The 27,066-nt window shown below is 45.1% G+C and overlaps 1 protein-coding gene across 1 annotated transcript in view; it reads right to left on the reverse strand.

Annotated features, from left to right (window-relative positions):
* The window catches only part of tenm2a (teneurin transmembrane protein 2a), a 333,595-nt gene that overhangs the window by 134,386 nt on the left and 172,143 nt on the right, over nt 1-27,066 (reverse strand). Inside the window, exons 4-5 of the mRNA XM_079496709.1 lie at nt 24,528-24,807; nt 8,581-8,819 (exon numbers count right to left, since the gene is read on the reverse strand). Of these exons, the coding sequence (XP_079352835.1) occupies nt 8,581-8,819; nt 24,528-24,807 (519 nt within the window). The remainder of the gene's footprint in view (nt 1-8,580; nt 8,820-24,527; nt 24,808-27,066) is intronic.

Below are 27,066 nucleotides of genomic sequence, written 5' to 3' on the forward strand. Positions count from 1 at the left end.
GATGATCAAAATATACAAAGTAACTATAGTAACTTAAAGTTTTCAAATAATTGTAGTGGAGTAAAAGTACAATATTTGCCTCTGAGATGTAATAAAGTAGAAGTAAAAGTAGGCCTACTGAACATTTGACGTACTCAAGTCAAGTAAAAATTACCTCGAAATTGTACTTTAGTACAGTACTTGACTATATGTATACTCCACCACGTCAGGCTTGGCAGCACTTGTAGTACACCTCTGTTCAACACAGACAGACAACACCAGCAACAACGGCTGAACAACACCAAATACTGTACATCAAAAAGACTGTTGTTAACAACTGTTCCATCTCTGACTCATTCAAAGCAAAACACCAATCTGGGCACCAGTTCTACAAGTACAATTTGTAGAAATGAACACAGTCATATGGAGCAAATAAAGAAAAACAACACATCAACACTTCTGGTGCCGCCGAATCTTTCAGAATAAAGGCGCTAGAGCAGTGGTTTTCAACCAGTGGTCCGGGGACCACCAGTGGTTCTTTTCCCCCAAACACCGTGAAGCTAAATCTTCCATTGCCACATCACGCTATAAGTCTGATCTCCCTTTAGAAGCGTTAATATTGTACCCGAGATACATGATGAAGTCAGAAATTAGTACAGAATATCGGCGTTCTGTTCAATCTGCGCGGAAGCAGTGTAGAGTCCGAGAAAATGGGGGGTTTTGTCGGGCCGCAAACAAGGAAGTAATTAGTGCGCATGGACGCGAAACAGGTCGGGAGGGGCTGAGAAAGGCGCAGCCTAGCAACGGCCGCTTCAAAAAAAAGAAAATAAAAACCCATGGTTTTATTTGATAGGACGTGTGTGGCCGTCCAGGGCATCAGAAGTGTTAAGAAGACGGGAAAACAAGAGTATGCTTTCATTATATCTGGTCTTAGTATTTGACACTATTGTATTTTTGTGTACTTTCTACTATTACTTTAATAATTAATAATTATTGTGACCCTCAATTTATTTTCAGCCTGAGTTTAGGCATGTTCATCCATGTGTACTGCAGTATATTTATGATCTACTGTATGTGTGTGTGTGTGCACTCATGTGACATTGTTGGAATGTGTGTGTTGCGTGAAGCAGTGGCCTGGAGCACAAGACCATGAACTTCACCTGCAGGAAAATAAAGGATTATTTTTTATCAGCTTGCGGAGCTGATCAATGTTCGGACTTTCTACCCTATAGTCACATGGTCTAGTAGTGGTGGAGTGGCGAGATTTTCATGATTGGCTGGCCTCTAAGCCAATGGGAGACTAGCCCTATACGGCCAATGGGACACTAAGCCCCACGGCCTCCCCATAGAGTATAAAGAAGGATAGAGACTGAACTGGCACCACATTTTGGTGGTCAAATGCGGAAGTGCAACCGAGCGCTCAATGTTAAAGCCGAGCTGCACGGGGTTTCCCGGTCATGAATCCACGGGTCCGCCTGTAGTCCCTCCTCTTACCACTAGGGCCCAGTGCTTCAACGTTGAAGAGCCTCACTGGGGCCTTGCCTCTCCCCCATCGCACCATAGAGACTGCAAACGCGACTACAGAAAGTGCCACTAAGGTACAATATGAGAATGGAATGCAAGCTGATATATAATGACTTGAGTCATGAAGATAATCTTAGCTCCATAGTCGGCCGTGGGTTTCAACAGGATTTGCTGAATTTACTGACGCAAACAAGCTGTCCAACAGGGATTGTCAAAATAACTTCAAAGCAAAGCCATTTGCAAGGCTCCACAGGGGGGTTTGGGAGTTAATGGAAAAGTTGCAAAACACAAGTATTCGCCAAGGTAAAAAACCCTTTCACATGCAGACCGGCTTTTTGGAGCTGCTTTTGACAGTTCCCCATTTGCTTGTTAGCAACAAGGGGATGGTAAAAGTCAACAGGGAAGTAACAATTCCGTGCATGTCCAAGTCACAATGCTTTTGGGGAAGTTAAATGAGGACGATATTTTTCCCTCACATTCCTCCCTCTTTTATTTGTCTTCTGGTGATTATGTCAACATGCAGCTTCCCAAGACGCCACAGCCTCTACAGATTCTATGAGGCATCATCAGTGGTGTAAAGTAACTATACATACAGGCCTACAGTACAAGTAAGTACTGTTTTGAGGTATTTGTACTTTACTTGAGTATTTTCAATTTCCAAATACGTTTACTTCTACTCCACTGCATCTCAGAGGCAAATATTGCACTTTTACTCCACTACATTTATTTGAAAACTTTAGTTACTAGTTACTTCGTAGATTCTGATTGCGACCTTTGATTGCTACTGCAGGTCGCATTTACTATGAAACCGTACATTTTTGTCCGTCAGTGTATCACTCAAAATCCGTGCCCAGGTCTCGTGACATCACGTGACATCATCAGGGATGGAGATCCCTGATGTCATAGTAAATGTGACCTGCTGTCGCAATTAAGCCCATCCCTGATGTCATCAATATTGGCCAGCAACTCTACATCTGACGTCAAACCTCATCTCTCCATATCCATATATGAATATATGTCAGAACCTGTTCTGGCATTCCATATGTTGATCCTTCCCCAATCCCCATCCATCCTTCCTCTTCGATGTCTCTCTTTTGACTTATACCTGTCCATTCAAACTCTAGACGGGCCTGCCCCAAATGTATTAGTGCAGCCGCGCCCGGCAGCCGGCAAAAACTAGAGTTATCAACAGGCCCGAAAATTAAGGCCTGGCCCTACCTGGGCCCTCATCAAAACCTGTAGATTCAAGAGAATGTCCCCGCTACCACCCTTAGATCTATATATATGGTACTGACCTGTTCTGACATTCCATATGTTGATCTGACCTCATCAAACCCTGTACACTCAAGACATGCCAGTACATAATTCATTCCATGTTGATCTGACCCCCCATGCCAAAGTGCCAGTGCTCACCCAGCAGTCTGCCGTCAACGAGGCGGATGCGTGCACACAACCTTGCTTCTCGCCCTCAGGCGTCCTACTGGTTGGGACCGAAGGTCGCAGTTAACTATTTTTGTCACGTCACGTCACTCACAATCCCCATACATGGGGTAAGCCCCCATATATTGTGCCCATAGGTCATAGGTCTTGTGACATCACTATGACATCATCAGGGATGATAGCAAATCAGGGATCATATCATAGTAAATGCGACCTGCTGTCGGAATTAAGCCCATACTTGGAGGAGATCCCTGATGTCATCAATATTAATAATTAATATGTCAGAACCTGTTCTGACATTCGATGTCTCCCTTTTGACTGATACCTGTCCATTTAAACTCTAGACGGGCCTGCATGCCCAAAAGTTATTAGTGCAGCCTCTTCCGGCAGCTGATGAAAACTAGAGTTCTCAATGGCCCGAAAAAAAGGCCCGACCCTACCCGGGTCCTCATCAAACCCTGTACACTCAAGACACTGCCACAGCACCCTTAGATCTCCATATATGGAACTGACCTGTTCTGACATTCCATATGTTGATCTGACCACATCAAACAATGTACACTTCATATATGGCCAGTGCACGCCCTTTAGGGCGAGGTCGCTTCTCTCCCTCAGACGGCTTACTGGTAGATATAGATTATTTTGCATTCGGTCACATAAATTCGGTCACATATATCCCACAATTCTCCATTGTAATGATGCCAATGCTGCCTCACAGATACAGCCACTTTCATGTCTTTCCTGAAGTCAGAGTTTAGTAACTTGGTTTAATTAATAATAATAGTAATAAGGTGGTTCATTTTAATTCCATTCAGACTTGCCAGTGCAGAAAGAGTGAGAGTTATTCTGATAACCTCACAGTATTATTGCATGAAATACATATAGGAACCATTTTATATGATCTCCCATCAGCTGATATGTGAGTTTGACAATTTTCTCCCCCGTGGTGCATGGGATGACTAAATCCATGAATTGATCCTGTATGTATGCATTATTTGAATACTTAAAAAACAATTTCAGTTTTTATTCTCTTCATTTAACCCTGAAAAGTCTGTTTTAACCGTGCTCCAGAGCAGGGCAGCAAGCCCAGGGTGAAACTTGGTGCTATACACTTAAAATGATGTGACGGTTCCATTAGCCATGGGCTAAAATCTCTCTTTGCCATGAGAAGGGACTTTGCATGAAAGCACCCCATGTTGACATTTACATTACCTTTATCTCTCACTGCAACAAACACACTGCAATGATAAATAATGAAATTATGAATGAATAACTTGCGGTGTAACATTTTAGCAGGGCCCACACGGTTATAGGATTGCATTCCATTGTACTGAACGGTATGTGTATAAACTATACAGCGAATGCTTTCAAATTGACAGACTATATTGTGATGTGGCTGTGAATGCTCGCGAAGGCAGCCCTCGAGACTAAATACACGAGAGGAAATCCAATGAAAAAACACTTCACCGCATGAAGCGTATATATCTGTATAGCCTATATTGCAAAAGAGTGCTCTAGCAAGAGTGAGGCCTTGTAAATGAAGATGGTGGTGACGGACAATGAAAGAAAGCATATTACGTGTGTTAAGTACATTCAAGGCTATATAGCTCAGCTATTCATCAGCTGTATTCAACATCAAACAGGTCCGTGTTATACCAAACGAACGAGTGGCTGTAGCCACACCAAGAACAGGTAATGCATCAGGAGATATTTAGAGCACCTTGGTGTCTGTAAAGCCCCCCCCCCCCCTCCTATGTTTTGCGTGCGTGCGTGCGTGCGTGCGTGCGTGCGTGCGTGCGTGCGTGCGTGCGTGCGTGATGCTCCACAGAGGATAGGTCTGTCTGAGTGCCCAAGGCTAGGGGCCTTGATCCGCTTTGGAGGACACGCATATTGCTCTCAAGGGCACTCCATTGGGATATATGCACACATGCAGGTGTGCGTGCACGCACCCACGCACATAATGTATGAACACTTCAGAATACACATGAGGATAGACTTTAGGTTTTCTATATAGCTATTTGTGCAGTGCTACATTGGACTATCTCTCACGCACACGCACACGCACACGCACACACACGCACTCGCACACGCACACGCGCACGCGCACGCGCACACGCACACAAACACACACACACACACACACACACACACACACACACACACACACACACACACACACACACACACACACACACACACACACACACACAGTTTCAAATGTTCTTAAATTCATAAACGTTTTGTTTCCCCTCAGTCCAGTCAATGTTACATTGTGCATGGGTATTGAACCTTGGCACAGGAAGCGTCTGACCAAGGAAGATGATTTCTTGGGGCCAAACAAATAATTAGAAAGAAGAAAAAGAAATCTTCTTTCTAATGATTTGTTCAGCACCAAAAAATGTGTTTATTGTTATGATTTGTCCGAGGCTTTTACATGTCTTTAAATAAATACTTTTTGAAACTATGGGAAAAAATCAACGGTGAATTATTTCCTGGTGCCCCGTCGTTCTGAAAGGGGGCGGGACTGCGACACTCTATACAGGGCTGAAGTGGTTAATGTATGTTTTGTAATAATAATCCAAATCTACAAAGTTAGTAGTAACTAAAGTATTCAAATGAATGTGGTGAAGTAAAAGTACAACATTGCATCCGAGATGTGGGGGACACCTGGGGGTCTAATGTTAACTTAGACACATACAAAACAGAAAAAAAGTACAAAAATCATGACACTCCATCTTTAAGTACAGCACTTAAGTAAATGTATTTAGTTAACTTTCCACCAGGCACTGCATATTTGGCTGAGCTGAGCTGCGTATGGCGACGGGGAGAGTGAATGAGCTGAGCTGCGTATGCTGACGGGGAGAGTGAATGTATAACCCACCACGTAACCCGCAGAGAATATCACATTAAATAATAGTGAAATAAACATAAGCTTCTGCTAGATTCCATATTGTCGCTCTCGGCAGCAGAAACCTTGTACTGTATCTCTGTTCAATGAATTAATGCTATATATTATTGGTCATCCTCGAAGTACAGCACAGAAAGCACATCTATAGAAGGGCATGTCAAATATTGTCCGATATGCCAATTCATGAACGAGGTACCATGGGAGTCCATGGACTTGCCGTCGATGCAACTCCCAACGAATGCGTACCTGTTCACAGATTCACATTGCCTGTATAAACTGTGGAAAGATGTGGAGCAACTCAGGTGAGCTGATTCAAAATAAGACCATATATATATATATATATATATATATATATGGTCTTATTTTGAATAATGAATGCAGAGGTGTTGACAGGTTGTTTTTTTACTGCTGATGCCATACTTTCCTCAGATTCCCCATCTGTTGACTCTGGTCTCTGGGGGAGGGGGGGAGGTCAATACACAGTCACAGTGACACATCTGCTTCCTCTAGGACACGACACACACGCGCACACACACACACACGCACACGCACACGCACACACGCACACGCACACGCACGTGCACGCACACAAGCACAGATTTGAGGAGGAAATCAATTCGACATCCCCCCTCACAGACACTCACTCTCCTGCGCTCTCTCTCTTTATCTCTGTCTTCCCCCCCCCCCACCCCTCTCTCTCTCTCTCTCTCTCTCTCTCTCTCTCTCTCTCTCTCTCTCTCTCTCTCTCTCTCTCTCTCTCTCTTCTCTCTCTCTCTCTCTCTCTCTCATCTCTCTCTCTCTCATCTCTCCTCTCCTCTCTCTCTCTCTCCTCTCTCTCACTCTCCTCTCTCTCACGCACGCACGCACATACGTTTCCATGTTAAATTCGACTTCTTGGATGATTAGCAATCTCATCATTTCAGCCATTCACTCAATTCAATTCCAACAGGCTTATTGGTATGACATGTGTTTGCCAATTATTATGACATAGCAAAAACAAACAACATAAAATCCATGAAATGACAATAACAGAGATGCTGCGGTATGAAGTAAAACAATTTTTTTTTACAACAACACACACAGACGGGAAATGATCAGCGTTGGAAATCTCCAACATGGCATGAGATCGGACCGAGGGCAGCTTTTCCACACACACGTAATGGTTTTGAATATTATACATCAAATTAATCAAATAAAAGTCATTTTCATGTGGACTGGCGCCTCGGACCACCACACTCATTTTACTCAATGAGATTTTGCTACTTTAGGACAAGACTAAACACAATCAACTGACATGCTATATGCTGTGTGTGTGTGTGTGTGTGTGTGTGTGTGTGTGTGTGTGTGTGTGTGTGTGTGTGTGTGTGTGTGTGTGTGTGTGTGTGTGTGTGTGTGTGTGTGTGTGTGTGTGTGTGTGCGTGCGTGCGTGAGTGCGTGCTTACGTTCGCTACCATAACATCCTAATGGTGCATTCACACTGATATGAAGTTAGGGGACTTACGTGGCCGGTTAAGACTGAGGTTAGGGTTAGAGTTAAGAAAATCAATGACTTATCCTCGATCAGAAACGGTCACATACTGTATACGAACACTGGACTACATTTGTGTTGTCACTCTGAGGCCGTCAGGCTGAAGGAATGGCTGCTGCCTTTGCTGCTGCTCTGACTCTCTGAAATAAATGCAACTCGGAAACATCTCTGCCTCAGAACGTCTTCCTCTTATAGGAAACATCTCTGCCTCAGAACGTCTTCCTCTTATAGGAAACATCTCTGCCTCAGAACGTCTTCCTCTTATAGGAAACATCTCTCAGCTCTTTGTGCACAGAAATAAAGAACACTCACTTCAAGGGACATTTCACCGCTGGAAGAAACTGCAGTTGCTCAATGTTAATAGTAGTAGATAACAGTAGCACAATTTGAAATGTGCACCCTGTATGGCCAGAACATTAACTCTTAGCCTGCCGCCATTAATTAATCCCTCGATTGCGTATTGCCATGGTTTAATCACGCGTGACACTTACTTTGAAGAGCCAAATATCCGTATCGCATTTTACTATGAAACCATTCCGTGTGTGTTGACGAAGCTGGTGCTCGTTCTCTCGGTCGGTGGTGGAAAAAGTGGACCGCGAGTATCACAGCGCCTGCTACAGGCCGTTGAAAACGCTTGTCTGGGACAAAGCGTCCTCTGCAATGTCGCTTCTGTGAGATAAAGCCGTCTGAAAACAGAGCCGGCAATGTTAGTGGATGCGCGCGCATTTTCAAAATGGCCGCGCCCATTGTGTCAGAAGCATAACAAAGCTAACGGACGGTAGATTTCGATACGATCGTATTAAAACATGCATTAATGAATACATCGCTGTTAAAACGGCTTTTCCGTTTGTGGCAGGCTACAAGATTCTACGTGTTAATATTCCTATGTTCCTGGCGGGTAAACGATTAATGAAGTCTGTGTGTTTTACTATAGGGTTTGACTGGATAGCTGAATTCCTACATTGCCCATAATGCTTTAGTGCACTTCCCCTCCTTGTGGAGAGGGGGGAGGCTGTGTGGAGGTCTGACTTTGTAGTCCAGGAATGAGGTGAGACCACATGGTCATGAACATGGCGTCATGACAAAAAAAAAAGAAAAAAGAACACACATAAAACCCCCCAGGAAAGTGTTGCTTGTGTCCTAAACATCTTTAAAATAAGCTCTGGTTGCAAAAGGGGGCGAAGTGGGCCCTTTGACCTACCTATGAAGTAGGACAGTAGCACGGCCAGCAGGGCGGCGGCAGAGATGGCCGTGACGGCGGCACACTTCCAGCTGCAGTACTTGGAGGGTTTCTTGAGCTTGAAGGCGGAGCGCGAGAAGGTGTTGCGGGGCAGCAGGCGGGGTGGCGGCGAGTACACGGTGCCCGACGTCAGCGGGTAGCCCGGCGACGAGCTGCTGAAGAGCGGGGTGGTGCCCGACGAGGTCTTGAACAGGAAATGTCTGCAGCGAGAGACAGAGACAGAGAGAGAGAGGGAGAGAGAGGGAAAGAGAGAGAGACAGAGAGAGAGAGAGAGAGAGAGAGAGAGAGAGATTTACTTTGCTTAATTTGTTTATTTAGGCGGGACAATGCATATTAACACTATTTTTGCCCAAGACGTCCCCAGAAGGAGGCCCAGTCTGGAGAGATGTCATTAGGTATTTTTTATTGGTATAAAACCGGATCGCTAAAATCTATTTTGTGACAGCTCTCGTTGCTATAGGCAACGCCTTGCTCAGAACTCCCAGACATGTTTTGCGTGTACGCGCAAACTATTCACTTCCTTGTTCATGGCCTGACAAACCTCGCTATATTCTCTGTAAATCTACAGCGCTCTCCATGGTTTTGAACGCACGCACGCACGCACGAACGCACGCACGCACGCACGCACGCACGCACGCACGCACGCAACTCGAAAGCAAACTCCTGCATGCTCAAACATTTTATTTACCTGCCTTAGTGTCAAACTCTTACCTCTGTGTCGGATCGCTGATTAGACTGGCATATTCGCTGATACCGATATTAACCGATATGACAAATAAAGGCCGATACCGATACTTTTCCCAATACCGATACAGTATCGGGACATCTCTAATGTTCAGCATAAACAGTAATATATTAATGCCATGAATATGATACTGCCCGACAACATATTATTATAAAAAGTTTTATTTCTCAGTAGTTTGTCTTTCAGTATTGTCTTTCAAAAAACAAAAAGTAGTTTTTCGGGCCCCCCCATGACAGAGCATAATAGGCATTCGCCTAGCTTGCCTGTGCATAGAAATTCCCTGAGAGAGACAGCAAAACAACAGTGTGGTCACTGGTTAGTCACAGATGTTTGAATGTCATCCGTGAATCAATAAATATTCTCTGCAGGGTCTGTTTTTCAAATCACTGTACGCTTCAAAATTCATCGTAACGGTAACAAAATAACTCAACCTCAATGAATTATTTTGTGCTGGATGGATTACATAACTCAAGGAAGTTTAGAGTACTCTGTAAGTTGTTTTTCATACCGTGCTGAAGTTAAACTCCATGGCTTCCTCGGAAATCAAACAAGCAACCTTATGTTTTGGAAAAGCACACACACACACACACACACACACACACACACACACACACACACACACACACACACACACACACACACACACACACACACACACACACACACACACACACACACACACACACACACACACACACACACACACACACACAGGGTCACATATGTTCCAGGTAGTGTCCAATTTCTCTTTCCGATGAATCCTTCCTGCCATATGGGGGGTTTGCTGTATATACGGTGTCACCTCATCGGCCTCCCAATTTAGCCCGTTCCACATCAGGAGCTCTCCTTCACCTCACCCTGCCCCCCCAACTACACCCCCCACATCTCTCTCTCTCTCTCTCTCTCTCTCTCTCTCTCTGCCCCTCATTGGGGTCAGAAGAACGCAGGTCTAGAGGATAAAAGGGATCTGAACCATCATCCTCCACCCCTATTGCTCATTATCCTCAGACGTCTCCGCCACCTGCTCACACCTCTGAGCAGAGCCCATGACCACCGCCCCACTGCAGGCTCTCTCACACTATACATTATACCTACCATTCTTCATCTCTCTCTCTCTCTCTCTCACCCCCTCTAGTCTGTCAGAAGAACATTAGAAGTATTGCTCCTACCGCCCAATTACACTGCTATGCTGCCCATAAAAGACAAGGTCTTGTCGTGTCATCTGGGCTGTCATTACCACTATTATATCATTGACCCCAATCCAGGTTTTATACCAGGGAGGCAGTCTTACCTCAATGTGCAAAGCCTAGTTACAGTTTTTCACGATTGTTAACACACAAAAATCAAAAACTTGGCACAATTTGCACAACCTTCACTTCATGTACCTAATCGCTCGACACAATTTGCATTACTTCACACTCCCTTATCTGCATTAGACTCTGACTTTCCTTCTTTACACTCTGATGTCAATTACACATTACCTTGTTGTCCAAACACTACACACAATGTTCAGTTGTTGGACACACTTCTCACATAAAATCTCAAAGCATTAACCTACAACACACCTTGCTGTCCAAACACTACACACAATGTTCAGTTGTTGCACACACGCATCAACCTACAACACACAAAATAGTCAAATCTCTAAACATTCAGATCTGGTGAGCAATTTGCAATCAGGACTGCAGCATAAAAGGGACTTGAGAGCCTCTGTTCTGTTGGGTGAACAATGGAGAACCTCGAAGAGATCGACAACCAGAGAAGGGGTAAGAGTGAGAGGACGAGGAGGAGGTAGAGGAGTAGGTAGACAGAGAGAAGGAGGAGGAGGGAGAGGAAGAACTATGGGGGTTTTAGGGTATGTTGACATGTTTAAACATTCATATTTTGGTCTTAATCTAATGTGTGTGTGTGTGTGTATGTATGCCTACATACATACATACATACATACATACATACATACATACATATATGCGTGCGTGCGTGCGTGCGTGCGTGCGTGCGCTATATACTGTATGATTTGGGAATATGTCCATGCATGGTACTGTACTAATTATGAGTGGGAATGGAAAGTGTCTAATGTGCTCTGGGGAGGTAATTGACATTGATTTATGTTGTGGAGGCCTGTGGAGGGGCTTAACCATAGCAGGCAGTCAGCAATCACAACACTATCATTAGAGAAATGTGTCTGTGTGCGTGCAATCCGTGCATGTGTGTGCACGACGTGCGAGAGAGAGAGAGAGAGAGAGAGAGAGAGAGAGAGAGAGAGAGAGAGAGAGAGTGAGAGAGTGAGAGAGAGAGATGGGGTGTGCTTGTGTATGAGTAAATATTACACGTTTAATTGTGACAGTAGTCCAGCTTCGAGACATCACACATAATTAGAGGGAGCTGACAGACAGCCCAACCTGCCGGCAACTCCAACTATTACCAGTTTATTTTGCTGTCATCCAACAACAGCTATATGTCACGTGACTCACGTCTTGCATGTAAACAGGCACGACTCCCGCAAGAGTGTGGATATTATGCAGGGTTTCCCTCATATCATAGGTTTGTCCCGTGTGTCACAAAAACCTAATTTGGATCCATATAGCTCGCTCAGCAACACAAGAGAGGAGGTGAGATATGAGAGAGAGAGAGAGAGAGAGAGAGAGAGAGTGGAAGTGTTTTTGTTACATTCCAACCCTGCTCCCCAATGAGCAAGGAGGAGGACCTGGACAATTAACCACAGAGCATAGAGCATGCTGGGTAATTAGCAGAAAGTCAAGGCTCGCATTCCCCCCTGAGCGAGTGTGTTCTACCACCCCCAACACACACACACACACACACACACACACACACACACACACACACACACACACACACACACACACACACACACACACACACACACACACACACACACACACACACACACACACACACACACACACACACACACACACACACACACACAATCTTCTCATCTCTTACAAACATGTGGTTTTTGAGCACCATGCCGGGAGAATCATTGTAAGGGAGGTCAAGGACAACTTGTGGATCTTCTCTCTGGCCCTTTTTCCACCGGGGTTGAACCGGTTCGGTTCTTTCTTCCCGCCAAATATTGAACCAGTTCAGAGTGTTTCCACTGAAAATGAGTTGGTTCCGAACCATAAACGTTCGTTCCCAATGTGAACAACAAAACGGTGGTTCAGCTTTGTAATTGCACGCGGCGCTTTGTGAACCGAGACGATATAAGTGGGTGTGTCAGTAGGTTGGTACTTGTCAGTAGGTTGGAACTTGTCAGTGGGTTGGAACTCAGTGGGTTGGAACTTGTCAGTGGGTTGGAACTTGGGAGGACGCAGACACACGCAACATAACATAACAGATAAACGATGCCGCAAAAATATAAATAATTGATCTATCTTCTAAGAATGTGAAATGGTCTGATGAAGAAACGGAGCGTTTGTTGTCCGTATGGGCATCTCCTGAGTTTCAGGAGAAGTTGGAGAGTACCTAGAGAAAGGCCAAATTATATTCGGCATTGGTAGAAGAGTTGGCGAAAGCTGGGTTCACTCGAACGGCAGAGCAAATAAATGAAAGAAACTAAAATCGGATTACCGTGATGCCAAAAAGGAGTTGTCCAAAAGTGGAGCGGGGTATGATCATAGAGCTATAAAAGGCTGATGCCTTTCCCTATTATGACATCATCGATGGGGCATTGGGACATAGACCTGCAAACCTGCAGCTGTTGATCCATACAGGTTTTTTGGATACAAATAAATGTCTGCATTAACAGCACGAACGCTCGCAGATATTCTATGCGATCAACCATCTTGAAAGCATGCAGGGAACAAAAATACGTTTACATTAATTGCCAACGCAAACATGAAACGATCCAAACGTAGGCTACGGATGCATCGCGATCCAGAATCCAGCTGAGGCTTGCAGGCGTATCTGATAGTTGTAATAACTTGTAACCCTACTGTAACATCACAACCTCGTGGATACTGTTTACATCTGTTTGTGTTGTGCTTGTGCAACGCCCTCGGGGTGTCTGTGTGTATGACGGATCCTCCTCCTTTTCAACATTTTGTGTTTAGGTACAATAGCGCCACCAAATGAACTGGTGGAAATGCAGCCGGTTCGCGACCGGTTCTCAAAAAGCACCAAGGTTCGGAACCGCACTGGTTCTGAACCGACATTCTTTTGGTGGAAAGGGGGTCTCTGTGAGTGTGAGATGACCACAGTGCCAAGTCAACATGGGGAGACGATGGTCTTCGTAAAGTCTGTCCTATAATTCTGTATTTGAATCATCCTTTCTATCCATCTACTGTACATCTTCATTTCATTTGTCTGCATTTGCCTTAATGTGTTCCGAGTGACTGTCAACAAGTCATTAAGGCCCCCGTTTTAGACGACAACGGTCTCTAGAGAAAGTGTCAAAATCCGCCGTATCTCCACGTTTAGACGGCAGCGCCGTCTAAACGGATGAAACCACAACAAGGTGAAACCCCCTTCCAGAGTGGAAGTCTAAGACTTCCAAGACTTGAAAACCACTGCAGATTTCATAGTTATATTGTATTAACTCACAGACAGGATATAATATAATGTTTTATTCATTGAAATAAGTCCCAGATTGTAGCTCTTTCTTGAATTAATGAAAGTCCAGAGTTGGCATTGGCTAGCCCTCGTCCTCGCATCATTGACAATTTCGTCAACAAATAAAAACTAAAACAAAACAAAAATGTTAGGAAGGGACTAGTGGACAAGAGATCCAGTATATGTCATTTTACACACACACACACACACACACACACACACACACACACACACACACACACACACACACACACACACACACACACACACACACACACACACACACACACACACACACACACACACACACACACACACACACACACACACACACACACACACGACTATAACCTTGAACGGGTACAAACTCCTGAGAGCTCCCAAAAAGACTCTGTACTGATATTGAATTATTATTAATGCTTGCGATACAAAATATGATCCTATTGTATACTGCAACATTTTACAATTCGCTTTTTCATGATTCTTGTCCCCCATTTTTCATTTCACTAGAGACAACTAAGCTTAATAATGTCAAAACGAATTAAATTCATGCAGCGACGTTAATAATTAAACAGAATTAAAGGGCGTTTTAAACTTCCGAGCACTCTCTGTTTAATGTTTTAGTGCCTTGGCTGTTTGATGAACAACAACATGGTCTGTCATTAACAGCCTTGACTATGTGTAACAGCCTGGTGCTGCATGAGGAGAGTGTTGATAACAGCACTTATCAGCTGCTAAATTACACTGATGTGATTAACAGCATGCAGTGCTTCACGGTGGACAATTAACAACATTAAAGCCGGTGTCCCTATTAACCCATGTAGACCAGAGGCCGATTATCAAAAAATGTCTTCTAAATCAGACAAAATAGTTTCCTGAAAAAACTCTATATGTTTCTATGTCAGTGGTGCTCAACATTTTTCATGTCAAAGGTAATTGACATGAAAAATGTATTTGGCCGCGGACTCCCATCAGAAAATATGTTGTTCCAGGCACCCCCCAAAAGCAAAGATTTGACTTAAAAACGTTTGCTGCGAAGTAATATATGTTCAAAGATTTGCACCACATTTTCACAATTTAAAAAAAATAGCAGATCTATGATGAACCGGCCCGGCCACCTGGGCGCGTTCCTGGGGGTCTGGATGTTCCGGGGACCCCCGGGGACCCCCGGGATCCCCACACGGGTATGGTAACTCTGTCATTTCTCGACCGTTTCAGACCCGGGGCGGTTCGCCAGAACCGAGCCGGCACCCCTGGGCGTGTTCCTGTTGGTCTGGAAGTTACGGGGACCACCACACGGAGTTGCACCACTCAGTTCACACAGGTGTGATGTTCTTGTTTTTTTTTACATTTCCTCCTCTTTATAAGGCATTACAAAAAAATGCAGCTAGCAAAATGGTTTGGCCGGTCTAGGAACAAATTGAAGGAAACTACATGGTCACGTGACTGGGCACTGCCATGGCGCTCATCAGTGGCTCGGTGGCAAATGTCGCACCGGAAGTTTGATGAAATACATGGCAGTGGATGGAGTCGGCTGGACCAGCTCATGAACAAACACTATCTATGAACGAATGGGACCTTTAATTGACCTTTAATGTGACCTTTAATTGGTTCAGGAATATCTGAATATCTTTTCGATGTGCACGCTGTGTAATTTTATAGAGGTATCTAAAGAGCACAATGTACGTTTCTGAATCACAAGATGATATGATACCTGCCGCGGTTTAGATGCCTCAATAGCATGATGTACTGTGTACAACGAAAAGCAAGTGATTGGAAAACAACCTGTGATATGTCTTCTTTTATATACCTGAACTGATAGTACCACAGACGAAAAACAGTCTAAGTCCAAATTTCAGACAGACCCCTCCACGAAAAGGCCTCGTTGTCCTGAACCCTTATCTATCATTTATATATTATGGATCAATAGTGTGGACTTAGACTGTTATTCGTCTGTGGTACTCATATGACAAAGGTCTCAATCGTTCCTAAATAGTGTTTGTTCACGAGTCTGAATTTTCATTTTGTTTCACTTCATTATTCAGACTGAAAGCCCTCCCCACGGCAGCAGTATCTGGGATGGGCGTTGTCAAAGCTTCAGTCTTCGGCGATTGGTTCATACCAACCAATCAGGATAGTAGGAAAGCAGATGACGTTGTTGTCAAACATGTGGCTATGGCTAACCCCGTTGCTAACCAAACAAACACAGCCAACGAGCACTACTAGCATGTAAACAAAAGTGGTAAAAAATGTCGGATGATGATGTTTATAAAACGTATCGTTTCTGTAAAAAAACTATTTATCATACAGTAGGTCGATTTAATAGCCAGATTGATACGGTCGCGAGTTACCGCAGTGTGGGCAGCCAAGTTTGTTGTTTGACGCTGTCGAGTGACGGGGCTGATGACCAATCAGCTGCTGCGATCAGATTTTCGATCGAGACTGACGTAGGCAGCGTCACCAGACCTGAATCGCCAGGACATTTTTATTTATGGTAGCGATTCAGGGCTGGAGCCAGGCTCAGGTCCAGCCGGCTCCATGTATTTTCATGTAACTTCCAGTGCAATATTTGCCACTGATGAGTGTAATGGCGTACCCCCGGCATCCACTCACACGTCTCTTCCTTCTGATCTGTTCCTATAGTGGCCGGACAGGAATTTAACTGGGGAGGCGGGGACTGTCAGAGCTACCTCTCCGACAATATCGCTCCGTAATCGGTAATCTTATGTGGTACAGTATGCTCGGGTCACTGCTTCAATCTTTCAATTTATGTCCGTAAAAAAAGAAAAGAAAAAGAAAAAGAAGCATAACAACAATTAAGTTCACATATCGACGAGATGTGAGCCGAGGTTAACTCTTTGTCTGGCACATGGTGGCAGCAGAAGGTAGTTAAACCCTGCAACAGCATATTCGCTATATATTTGGGTATAGTTTCATTTCCGCTTTACCGGCATGGAGATGGAGACTGCCATTGTAAAGATCGGCTAATATTAGCATTAGCTCACGCTGTTTACCTTTTTCGCCAGAAACGTTAACATGTCGGGAGCGATGCGGAGCAAAATCACAAATCACAACTGAACCTGGGATCATATCCACGGACAGCGCTCGTAGTTTCAGATATATGAGGCATATCAAATCTAGCCTGGCTAATAAGACTCAAATCACACTGTAATCCGCCGGCAGGCAATTCTTTTTTTGCCAACAGCTGATTCGGTCTGGCTTATTAGCCAGGCTATATCAAATTCTACTTTGAATGGAGGTCTGTGGGGGCTGTGTGCAAAAATCGTACGATCGTACGAATATGTTCGTACTTAGCAGTAAAATAATTAAAGGCATTATTTATTTATTACATTTCTTTCTCTTTTAGAAATCTGGTCTGGCGCACCTCAACTGAGTATAGCAACCCAATCGATTTGGTGTCCGGTGCATGAGCGCTCATTGAAGTGGTCTTCAACGGTGAACTCCAGGATGGATGTTATTTCCGTCGGGGGGGATTCTCCAACACCGAACCATACAGTATGGCAGGTGGCGGTGAATCTTCCCTCTCAGAGGCTGTCCTATTAGCCACATCCATCCACCGTGGCTGATGGCTGCTCCAGCTCTCCTCTCCACCCTCCCTCCCTGCACGCCTCCTCTATCGTCTCTCTGCGTACACACATACACTCGCTGTAAATGTCAGCGGCGCTGTAACCACAGGTAGCATCTCCAGGCCCATCTCAACACTCATGCATTTGAAAGTAACCCCCCACCCATGCCACGTAATCCCCCCACCCATGCCACGCACGCACGCACGCACGCACGCACACGTCAACCGCCACCTCCACCTCCTCCTCACGGATAAATTGAGAACGTGCGACCCCGCCACTGATCTTATTTCTCCCCAAGAGCGGTCCGTCGTCCGTCTGTCTGTCTGTCCGCGGGATTGAAGGTCCCCGCGACGAGGGAGAGATTGAAACTGGCATCAGCTGGCCGAGGGGCTCCACGGGACCGAGTGGAAATCAGGTGCTTTTTTTACTTCCCTCCGATGCACGCACGCGCACACACGCGCACACACACACACACACACACACACACACACACACACACACACACACACACACACACACACACACACACACACACACACACACACACACACACACACACACACACACACACACACACACACACACACACACACACACACACACACACACGTTCCATGGCTCTCAATCTCTTCTCCCCCTCCTTACTCCCACTCCAAAGAAAAACAATCTCTCAGCTCTCAATTCTTCTCTCGCTCCCTTCCTCTTTCCCTCTTTATCTTCCCCTGTTCTGTAAACCCCATGCCATCCTCCCTTACTGCCCTACTCCATTCTGTCCATTTCTTTCTTTCTCTTTCTTTCTTTTTTCTCTTTCTTTCTTTCTTTCTTTCTTTCTTTCTTTCTTTCTTTCTTTCTTTCTTTCTTTCTTTCTTTCTTTCTACTATATAGTAGAAGAAAACTAAAACATTTCAGATGACTAAAATACAGTAGGACCTAAAACTAGAAAAAGTGCCCCTCGGGGCACAGGTCTCCGCCAGAGCAGGTCAGGTTGTGGCCTCCTGGTGGCGCTATAATAAGCCAATGTGAAAAGGGTGCCATTTCTTCTTACGCCTTGGATGGTAATTGGATGATTTGAGGCATTTTGTTCCAAAAATGTGTTTTGCAAAAATCCACCTGTTGGTGGCGCTATAACAGTCAATGTGAAAAGGGTGGGATATATTCCTCAGCCTAGTAGGAACGTCTGTGAAAGATTAAATTGCACGATGCGTTCATGATTTGAGGCTTTTTGTTCAAAACGGGCCAATCCTGCAAACTTTGAAAGCCAATGAGCCAATCAGGATGGAATATGAAATATCGGACAGATCTGTCTCTGTGACTATAGAGATACTGTGTAACGATTTGCGGGATGTTTGGACAAAATATGGAGGAGTAATATCCAACGGACGGACGGACGGACGGACGGACGGACGGACGGACGGACACACACACACACGCACACACACACGCACATGGACACACACACGGACACGGACACGGACGGAGTGCAAAACATACTCTCTCCCCATGCCTTCGGCCTGGTGGAGACAATAAAAATGTGCTGTGTGTATGCGTGTGTGCGTGCGTGCGTGCGTGCGTGCGTGCGTGTGTGTGCATGTGGAGAGGGGTTAATTTAATGACAAACGAATGCACCAGGAACAAACCGGGTCTAGCCTCACACAACCTGAGCTGAAAGCGAGCCTTGCCGGTAGAATCAAATGAACAGGATAGCATTAATCACAACGATAAGACATCACTTTGCTCTCGTCGAATCACTGAGCCATAATAATCACCATGGCAATGAATATACATGTATATAGGCTACAGGTAACCAGGCAATTATGGCTGGAAATAGCTTGCCTTTTATCGCTTTTATTGCGAGCTTTTTATTTGCTGTTCACGGCCATCCTGTCACTGTATACTGCCGGCCGCGTTACACTGAAGGCAATGTGTGGACCTGAGATTAGGACACTGTTGATTTTTACAGCAAATTTAGATTTTAGTCTTAGTCAGTCTCTTGAATAGTTAAAATTAAGTTGACACATTTTAGTCACCTGGAATGTTTTAGTAAACTAAATATCATAAGATTTTAGTCGACTAAATCTACAGTTGATTTAGTCGACTAAAATGTATTTTGGAGGGGCCTTGATGCTGTCCTATTTTACGCTTGGTGAAAATAGCCCATCTACAAGCTTGTAGATCGGCTATTTTCAGCATGCAACCAAGTGTATAAATTACGTTCACGGCCAAACTTTCACTGTACTGCCGCGTTATACTGAAGGCAACGTGTGGACATGAGATCAGCCGAGCAGAATTAATGCAGGGCCGGGGACTTCATGAATACTGCATGTGGAGCTCTGGGGAGCTGATCTGGGACCAGCCGGGGGTTAGAAGCCCTGGCGCCCAGCAGGAAGAACACAACTACACACACACACACACACACACACACACACACACACACACACACACACACACACACACACACACACACACACACACACACACACACACACACACACACACACACACACACACACACACACACACACACACACACACACACACACACACACACACACACACACACACACACACACACACACACACACACACACACACACACACACAAGTATGTGTGCATGCAGCGCTGCATGCCTCATGAATAGTAATGCACCACGTGAATGTTCCGTCTTTGTGTACAGTACAAGGAGGAATTCAGAGCGCATGAAACGGGTGACACCGCGTGCGTGCGTGCGTGCGTGCGTGCGTGCGTTGCTGCGTGCGTGCGTCGTCACTCGAGAGTCAGAGGAGGCCAGAAGCAATTTGCCTTTTGGGGTTGTGGGGGGGGGGGGGGGGGGGGGGGGTAGGGGGGATGCTCTCGGGACGGTGCTCTCTGCGACACGCGGGACAGCGCACGTCACAACGCTCTGCGCTCTGAGCCCCGAGTCTAGTTAGTATTCTGATAGTGGCCTCGCCTCGCGGCGCCTCCTGCTAGCGCCTCGCCTGATGGCCTGAATAGCAGTCAGATACATTTACTGTGATCCCAACGCTTGACTCATCTCAGTCCCAGTGGGACATCACTAGCAACTGATAACTCGGTAATATGCAGCAAAAAAGAAGAAAATAAAAAAAAGGATAGAGGAAAATAAAAAAGGTAATGGCTTCACATAAGTGGACAATGACGGCTGAGTCAGTGTTGGTTTCTGAATGACATACTTTATGTTACAAAAGACTATAAGGTTAAACCCCGGTGTGTGGCCCGGTCTCCTGTGGTTTGCACATGTGCAGTGTAAACAGGAACTGCGATGATGGAGTGTTCCAGCAGAGGTGCTAGAGGTGCATGAGAGTTGCTGACCCTGAACTGAAATAATAAAAAGGATATCAAAAAAGAGAATAGTACAATGTTGATTTTGTTTTTATATACATTTCATAACTGTGGAAAAAATGTTGGGGTTATCAGACTGAAAGATAAAGGACTTAGTATTTACTAAATGTTAATGTTTTTGTATATTTTTCTTTTGTGGATTTTCCATGTTCTTTTGATGCTCGCTTTGATTGTAGTAGCCTAAATGTGTTAAACTTTTATTTTTGTGAAATGACAAAGGGACATGGAAACTGTTCATTCTAGTGCTGTGGATGATATAAAACATTTGAAAAGGGAAGGGTGACTGCTGTTTAATTCTCAACTGTTCTGGATCTCATTATTTACATCACAAGTTATGAGCTTTCTATCACCTCTGCTGGAACACTCCATCATCGCAGTTCCTGTCTACACTGAGCATGTGTAAACCATAGGCCCTTTTTGAAACTAGCTCCTCGCCACTCGCCCTACACACTTCCACTTGGTTTGAGCATAGATATATAAATAAGAGAGATGGCCCTGGGATTCCCATCCCATCCAGTGCCGTCTCTATGATTTATATATCTATGCTCAAACCAAGTAGAAGTGTGTAGGGCAAGTGGCAAGGAGCTAGTTTCAAAAAGGGGGATAGAGTATATAAAAGGATAGAGACTGATCTGGCGCGAAGCTCCGCCCCCTCCGCTATTCATGTCAGTGGAAGTTGCTCAGTGGCGTTTTGAAGCACCCGGAAGGACCGTCTCAAAACGTCTACTTCCGCATTTGACCACCACATTTTGGTGGTCAAATGCGGAAGGGCAACCGAGCGCTCAATGTTAAAGCCCAGCTGCACAGGGTTTCCTGGTCATGAATCCACAGGTCCGCCTGTAGTCTTTCCTCTTACCACTAGGGCCCAGTGCTTCAACGTTGGAGTGCCTCACTGGCCCCTTGGTGCAAACCTCCCGCAGAAGACCGGGCCACACCTCCGTGCACATTCCTCTTTAATTTTCCTAGGACTACATGTTGTCTCAGTAATACAGCCCTCCCCCTATCCACAAGGAGGAGCAGTGCAGCAAAGCATTATGGGAATTGTAGTCCAGGAAGGAAGTCTGGAAACGAATTCCACCCACCATTTAACCTTGTAAACCTGTGATGTGTCAATAAAGCTGTCACTGTCCAGTTTTGGGGCAGCCCCGTCTGCTGGTTTTCACACTGCCGTGGAAACGTCAATCGGTCACAGCTCTGCGCCTGCTGGGTGTGGACTGTCCCCAGTTGCAAAACCCAGTTTTAGGATTTTGTTGCAAGTGGTTGCAAAGGGTTGCACTAGTTGTGTTGCGATTGCAAATCATTGGGCTGGACTGGGCTTTACTTGTTTATGTAAAAAACATGCATCTGAATCCCTGTCAAAGTAACTTTGCAAACTATGGCAGTCTAAAGAACTCCTTGTTTGTCCACTATACTATAGTGGACCAACAAGGAGTTCTTTAGACTGCTATAGTGACTATAGCAGTGGTTCCCAAAGTGGGGTCCGGGGACCCCCAGGGGTCCTTGAGACAGTTCCAGGGGGTCCCCAGCTAAACCAAATGGACCTTTATGGGTCTATAACTCAGAGAGTGTACAGATACGGGTCCATTTGGTTCCATTTGTACACTCTGAGTTATTAAATTAACATTGGTTTTACAATAAAAATGGGGGTCCCAGAGATAGAAATATAATGCCATTAAATGGTGATCTGTAGACTACTATGCATGTCAAACTGGAGGTCCTTGAAATTAAACAGGTTGAGAATCACTGCTAGAGCCGTAAACAGCTTATCATATGGGGATCCTTGGCATATATTTTCAAATGGGGGTCCGCGGGCTAATACGTTAAGTTTGGGAAACACTGCACTATAGAGCGTCCCAGTCCCGCCCCCTTTCAGAACGACGAGGGCCCCGGAAATAATTCCCCATTCCATTTCCCCATAGACGTTTCAAAAGGTATTTATTTAAAGACGTTTACGCCGCGCACGGTCTTGAGGGAGATTGATACTATTTGCTTTTCTTTACTCTTTCTTCTTAGTCAAATTAGATTCCATTTTCAGTGCTCAGGAAAAGTGATTATTCTGACTTCATGATTACGTGTATACTACAATGCTACACATTATATATTTATGTGAACACATTATACTGTGTATATTTGATTATAAGTAACGTTTTTCACACTTTTAGAGCATATCCGTGATCATCACATGGGCATATACCCAAGAATAGATGCCAAAACAATGAGAACATTTTCCTCTTTATGTATTTTTATATCAAAAGTCCATAAGAATCCCATTTTAATCACTTCCTTTGAACGAAAACGGGCTGCGTGATGACGTAACAAGGCCCGCATGGATAAAACTGATTCTTGATTTGACTGTTTGATTCCAATTGCTGCACGTTTCTCCAAACACAGCTGATTTTCATTACAGAAGTTGTCAGTTTTTAATCTCATTTAAGATGACATCCCGCAGTGTATTACTCATTTGAAACTTAATCAGCACGCTAGAATAACTATCTGAAAACATTATAGGTTAAATAAGCCACATAGTAGGAAACATGCTGAGCTGGCTGTCTGTCTCTCACTTGTTCACAAACGTAAATGTACAGTAACATCCCATAGCCTGAAGGGATGCGACGCTCTGATTGGTTCAGAAACACAAAAAAGCCATTTCACTATGTCTTCATCATATTCCATCATATTCAAGGGCTTTTGGAGAGAGATGAGACAGACTCCAGTCACTATCAAATTAGGGCACTGCAGATGGATGGTGTGTGTGTGTGTGTGTGTGTGTGTGTGTGTGTGTGTGTGTGTGTGTGTGTGTGTGTGTGTGTGTGTGTGTGTGTGTGTGTGTGTGTGTGTGTGTGTGTGTGTGTGTGTGTGTGTGTGCAGCTGTGTTTTAGGCATCAAGGCAGTTACACTTTTGCACTGTCAAATATAGGCCAATCTATGTGATGTTGTTAAGGGACATGCACACATATAGGCCAACATCTATGTGATGTTGTTAACCCTATGTTAACATCTATGTGATGTTGTTAAGGGACATGCACACATATAGGCCAACATCTATGTGATGTTGTTAAGGGACATGCACACATGCCATTTTGGAAATAACTTGGGCCCCTTTCCTACTTCCTTCACAGGTGTTACCGATGATACTAATGAAGGCTCTGTTCCATTCTGGTCAAACAGAGTCAGGGTGCTGATATTGTGCATGTTGGCTCACTGGAAACACACCAGTGCATGGGTCTCAAAGTGTCTTTGAGTAGGTTCCAAATGGCCCTGTAGGGGTGTGTAACTCGGAGACTGAGATGGAACCAAATGGAGGCTTACGGGTCAATTTGGTTACATTTGCACACTCTCAAGAGTTATGGGAGTCATTGAAAAATACAAATAAAACTTTTGAGAACAACTGCACACAATGGAAAAGAGCCTTACATGGGAAAAAGTCCCCCCTTCTGTGTAACCTAGAACTGGAGTGTATATGAGTAGTATTCCCTTTGAACTAGTATCATGTGAATGAGGTATAGGGAAGGTGGCCTGGAAGTAGGAAGAGTTACATGTGAGCATGTAGAGCCCATTAGTAAAAAAAAAAGCCGGAATTGGTCGGGTGCGTGCGTGCGTGCGTGCGTGCGTGTGTGCGTGCGTGCGTGCATGGTGTACTGACCTGGTCTCCAGGGGGACGTTGCTGTTGAGCACCCAGCTGTCCTGAAGCTGCACCGACTCGGGCGTGGTGGGCCCGTCTCCGCCCGTGGTGCCACCGCCCGGCGCCGGGGCGTGGTGCATGGTGTTGCGGCCCCCCGGCCCCCCTCCCCCTCCTCCCCCGCCGCCGCCCCTCAGCGTGTTCCTGTTCAGGCTGTTGGCGGAGTGGTGGGAGAGCGTCTGGTGGTTGTGAGGTGGGGGCAGCGGAGGCCGCAGCGTGGACTGACTGTGATGGTTGTTGATCCCTGTGTGTGTGAGGAGAGGAGGAGATCGGAAGGGCTTATGACAGGATCAGGGGTTTCTTTTTGAGGGTCCTATATACAGCCTTTTGTCACATACATTCAGTTGTCATTTTATATGACCATGGTGAAAAGATGATTTTTTTAAAACATTGTATCGTAGTTAAACGACAATAACATAAGTTGACAAATTAATTCATGAAGATAGAAGTATATTCATCCAAAAAATCTATAAATCTCACAGTATTAAGGCAATTGGCCGGTTCCACACGCTGCACAACGTGCCCTTTTTCACTTGAGCACCTGCCCCTCTTGTCTGTGCAACAGTAAGTCCACACTAATTATCCATAATGTATAAATGATGGATAAATGTCAGGACAACGAGGCCCTTTCGTGGAGGGGTCAGAATAAAAATTGGACTTAAACTGTTTTTCGTCTGTAGTACTCAATTGATTAGAGCGCCCCTCACTTGATTTTTTGAATTCTTGAAAATAGCCGATCTACACAGATGTGCAGATCGGCTATTTCCGTTATCTAAGTACACAATGAGGCTTAACTGGGCGAGACCTCCCTCTGAGTGAGTCTAACCGGAAGTACCAGAAGTTTAATTTTTTTAGATCGAGGGTATAGCTGCGCCAAGCAGAATCGGACAGATTACCATGTTTTCACATCCGGCTTCCTTGTGCTGGGGGTGACGAAGGCGTTGCCTATAGCAACCGGGTCAGTGTTCAAAGTTTATTTTCAGCAAGACAGTTTCATATCGATGGGAGCAACGGCTTGGAAGACACCACACAAAGAGACACTAGTGCTGGGTCTCAAGGGATATCAAACTCGTTGCACGCACGCACGCACGCACGCACGCACGCACGCACGCACGCACGCACGCACGCACCCACGCAAGCACGCATGCACGCACGCACGCACGCACGCACGCAACACACACACACACACACACACACACACATACACACACACACACACACACACACACACACACACACAGTCACGGTGGGTTTTTAATGGCGCGGTAGACGAAATCGAACTCTCTGGACTTCACCTTTTTACTCCCCATTGTATCTCATTCAGCCTTGCGCGCCTCTATACTTTCAAAGGAACCGGAGGAGGAGTGCATGCGCGAGCATGTGTATGTGTGATTGTGTGTATTAGCTATATTAGCGGCAGAGTGGGCGCTCATCTCGATGCTCTCAGGCTGGAGGAGCGCATGTTGTTGTCAGCCGAGAAACCAATACCAGCTCCCCCAACAGCGAGCTAATGGACTGCCAAGAGAGACGAGAGGAGAGGAGAGGAGCTGAAAAACAAGCCTGGATGACTCAGGCAGAAACACCCGTTCACACATCAACAATGATACCTCCCCTCACTCTGTGGAGGAGCTCTCAGCCTGCGCGTGCACGTGTGTGTGTGTGTGTATGTGTGTGTGTGTGTGTGTGTGTGTGTGTGTGTGTGTGTGTGTGTGTGTGTGTGTGTGTGTGTGTGTGTGTGTGTGTGTTTGTGTGTGTGTGTGTGCGCGTGTGGGTGTGCGTGTGCATGTTCACATGAAATCAATAGACTACTGTACAGTATAGGAGAGTTTGGCACTGTTTGCATCTTTCACACTGAGTACAGGATAATAGCAGATGCAGATACTGTACGTTTAGAGTTCTTCTAAAAAAGACACAATTACAATTTAGGCATTTAGCAGACGCTCTTAATCCAGAGCGATTTACCGTACATTGAACAAGAACAACACATGTTAATAATACATCAAATACATAGAAATAGTGTTCAGAATCATAAGCAAGCTAAGAACCTAACATTTGTCTAACAGTATACTTGTATGGTCTGTACAGTGAAGCTATGAGTTAATACATTTTAAATCTAATAAATTATGAACATAAGTTTAGCCTTTGCATACGCCTGTAAGGTCGTCGAGGCTAGCGCAAGTGCTTCAGCAAGTGTCACGTACTGGCTAAGATGGAGTGGAAAGAGGTGGGTTTTCAGACTACATCAGAATTGGGAGTGAGTCTGCAGTTCTGATTGCAATGGGAAGTGCATTCCATAGTTTTGGAGCTTGAAGGGAGAAGAGTCTTGGACGTGTGGAACGTTGTCCCGGCTTTTTGAGTGAATGTTCTGCTACAGACACAATTTACAATATTCAATTTGGGCATTAAGCATATGCTCTCATCCAGAGGAACCCATCGCCAGCCACCGAGAAGTGCGAGAAAATGTATGTGCTTCAAAGTAACGACGATACCAGGTAAACACCAA

This window comes from Electrona antarctica (assembly GCF_951216825.1).
Source record: "Electrona antarctica genome assembly, chromosome: 1".
In the NCBI taxonomy this organism is placed as follows: Eukaryota; Metazoa; Chordata; class Actinopteri; order Myctophiformes; family Myctophidae; genus Electrona; species Electrona antarctica.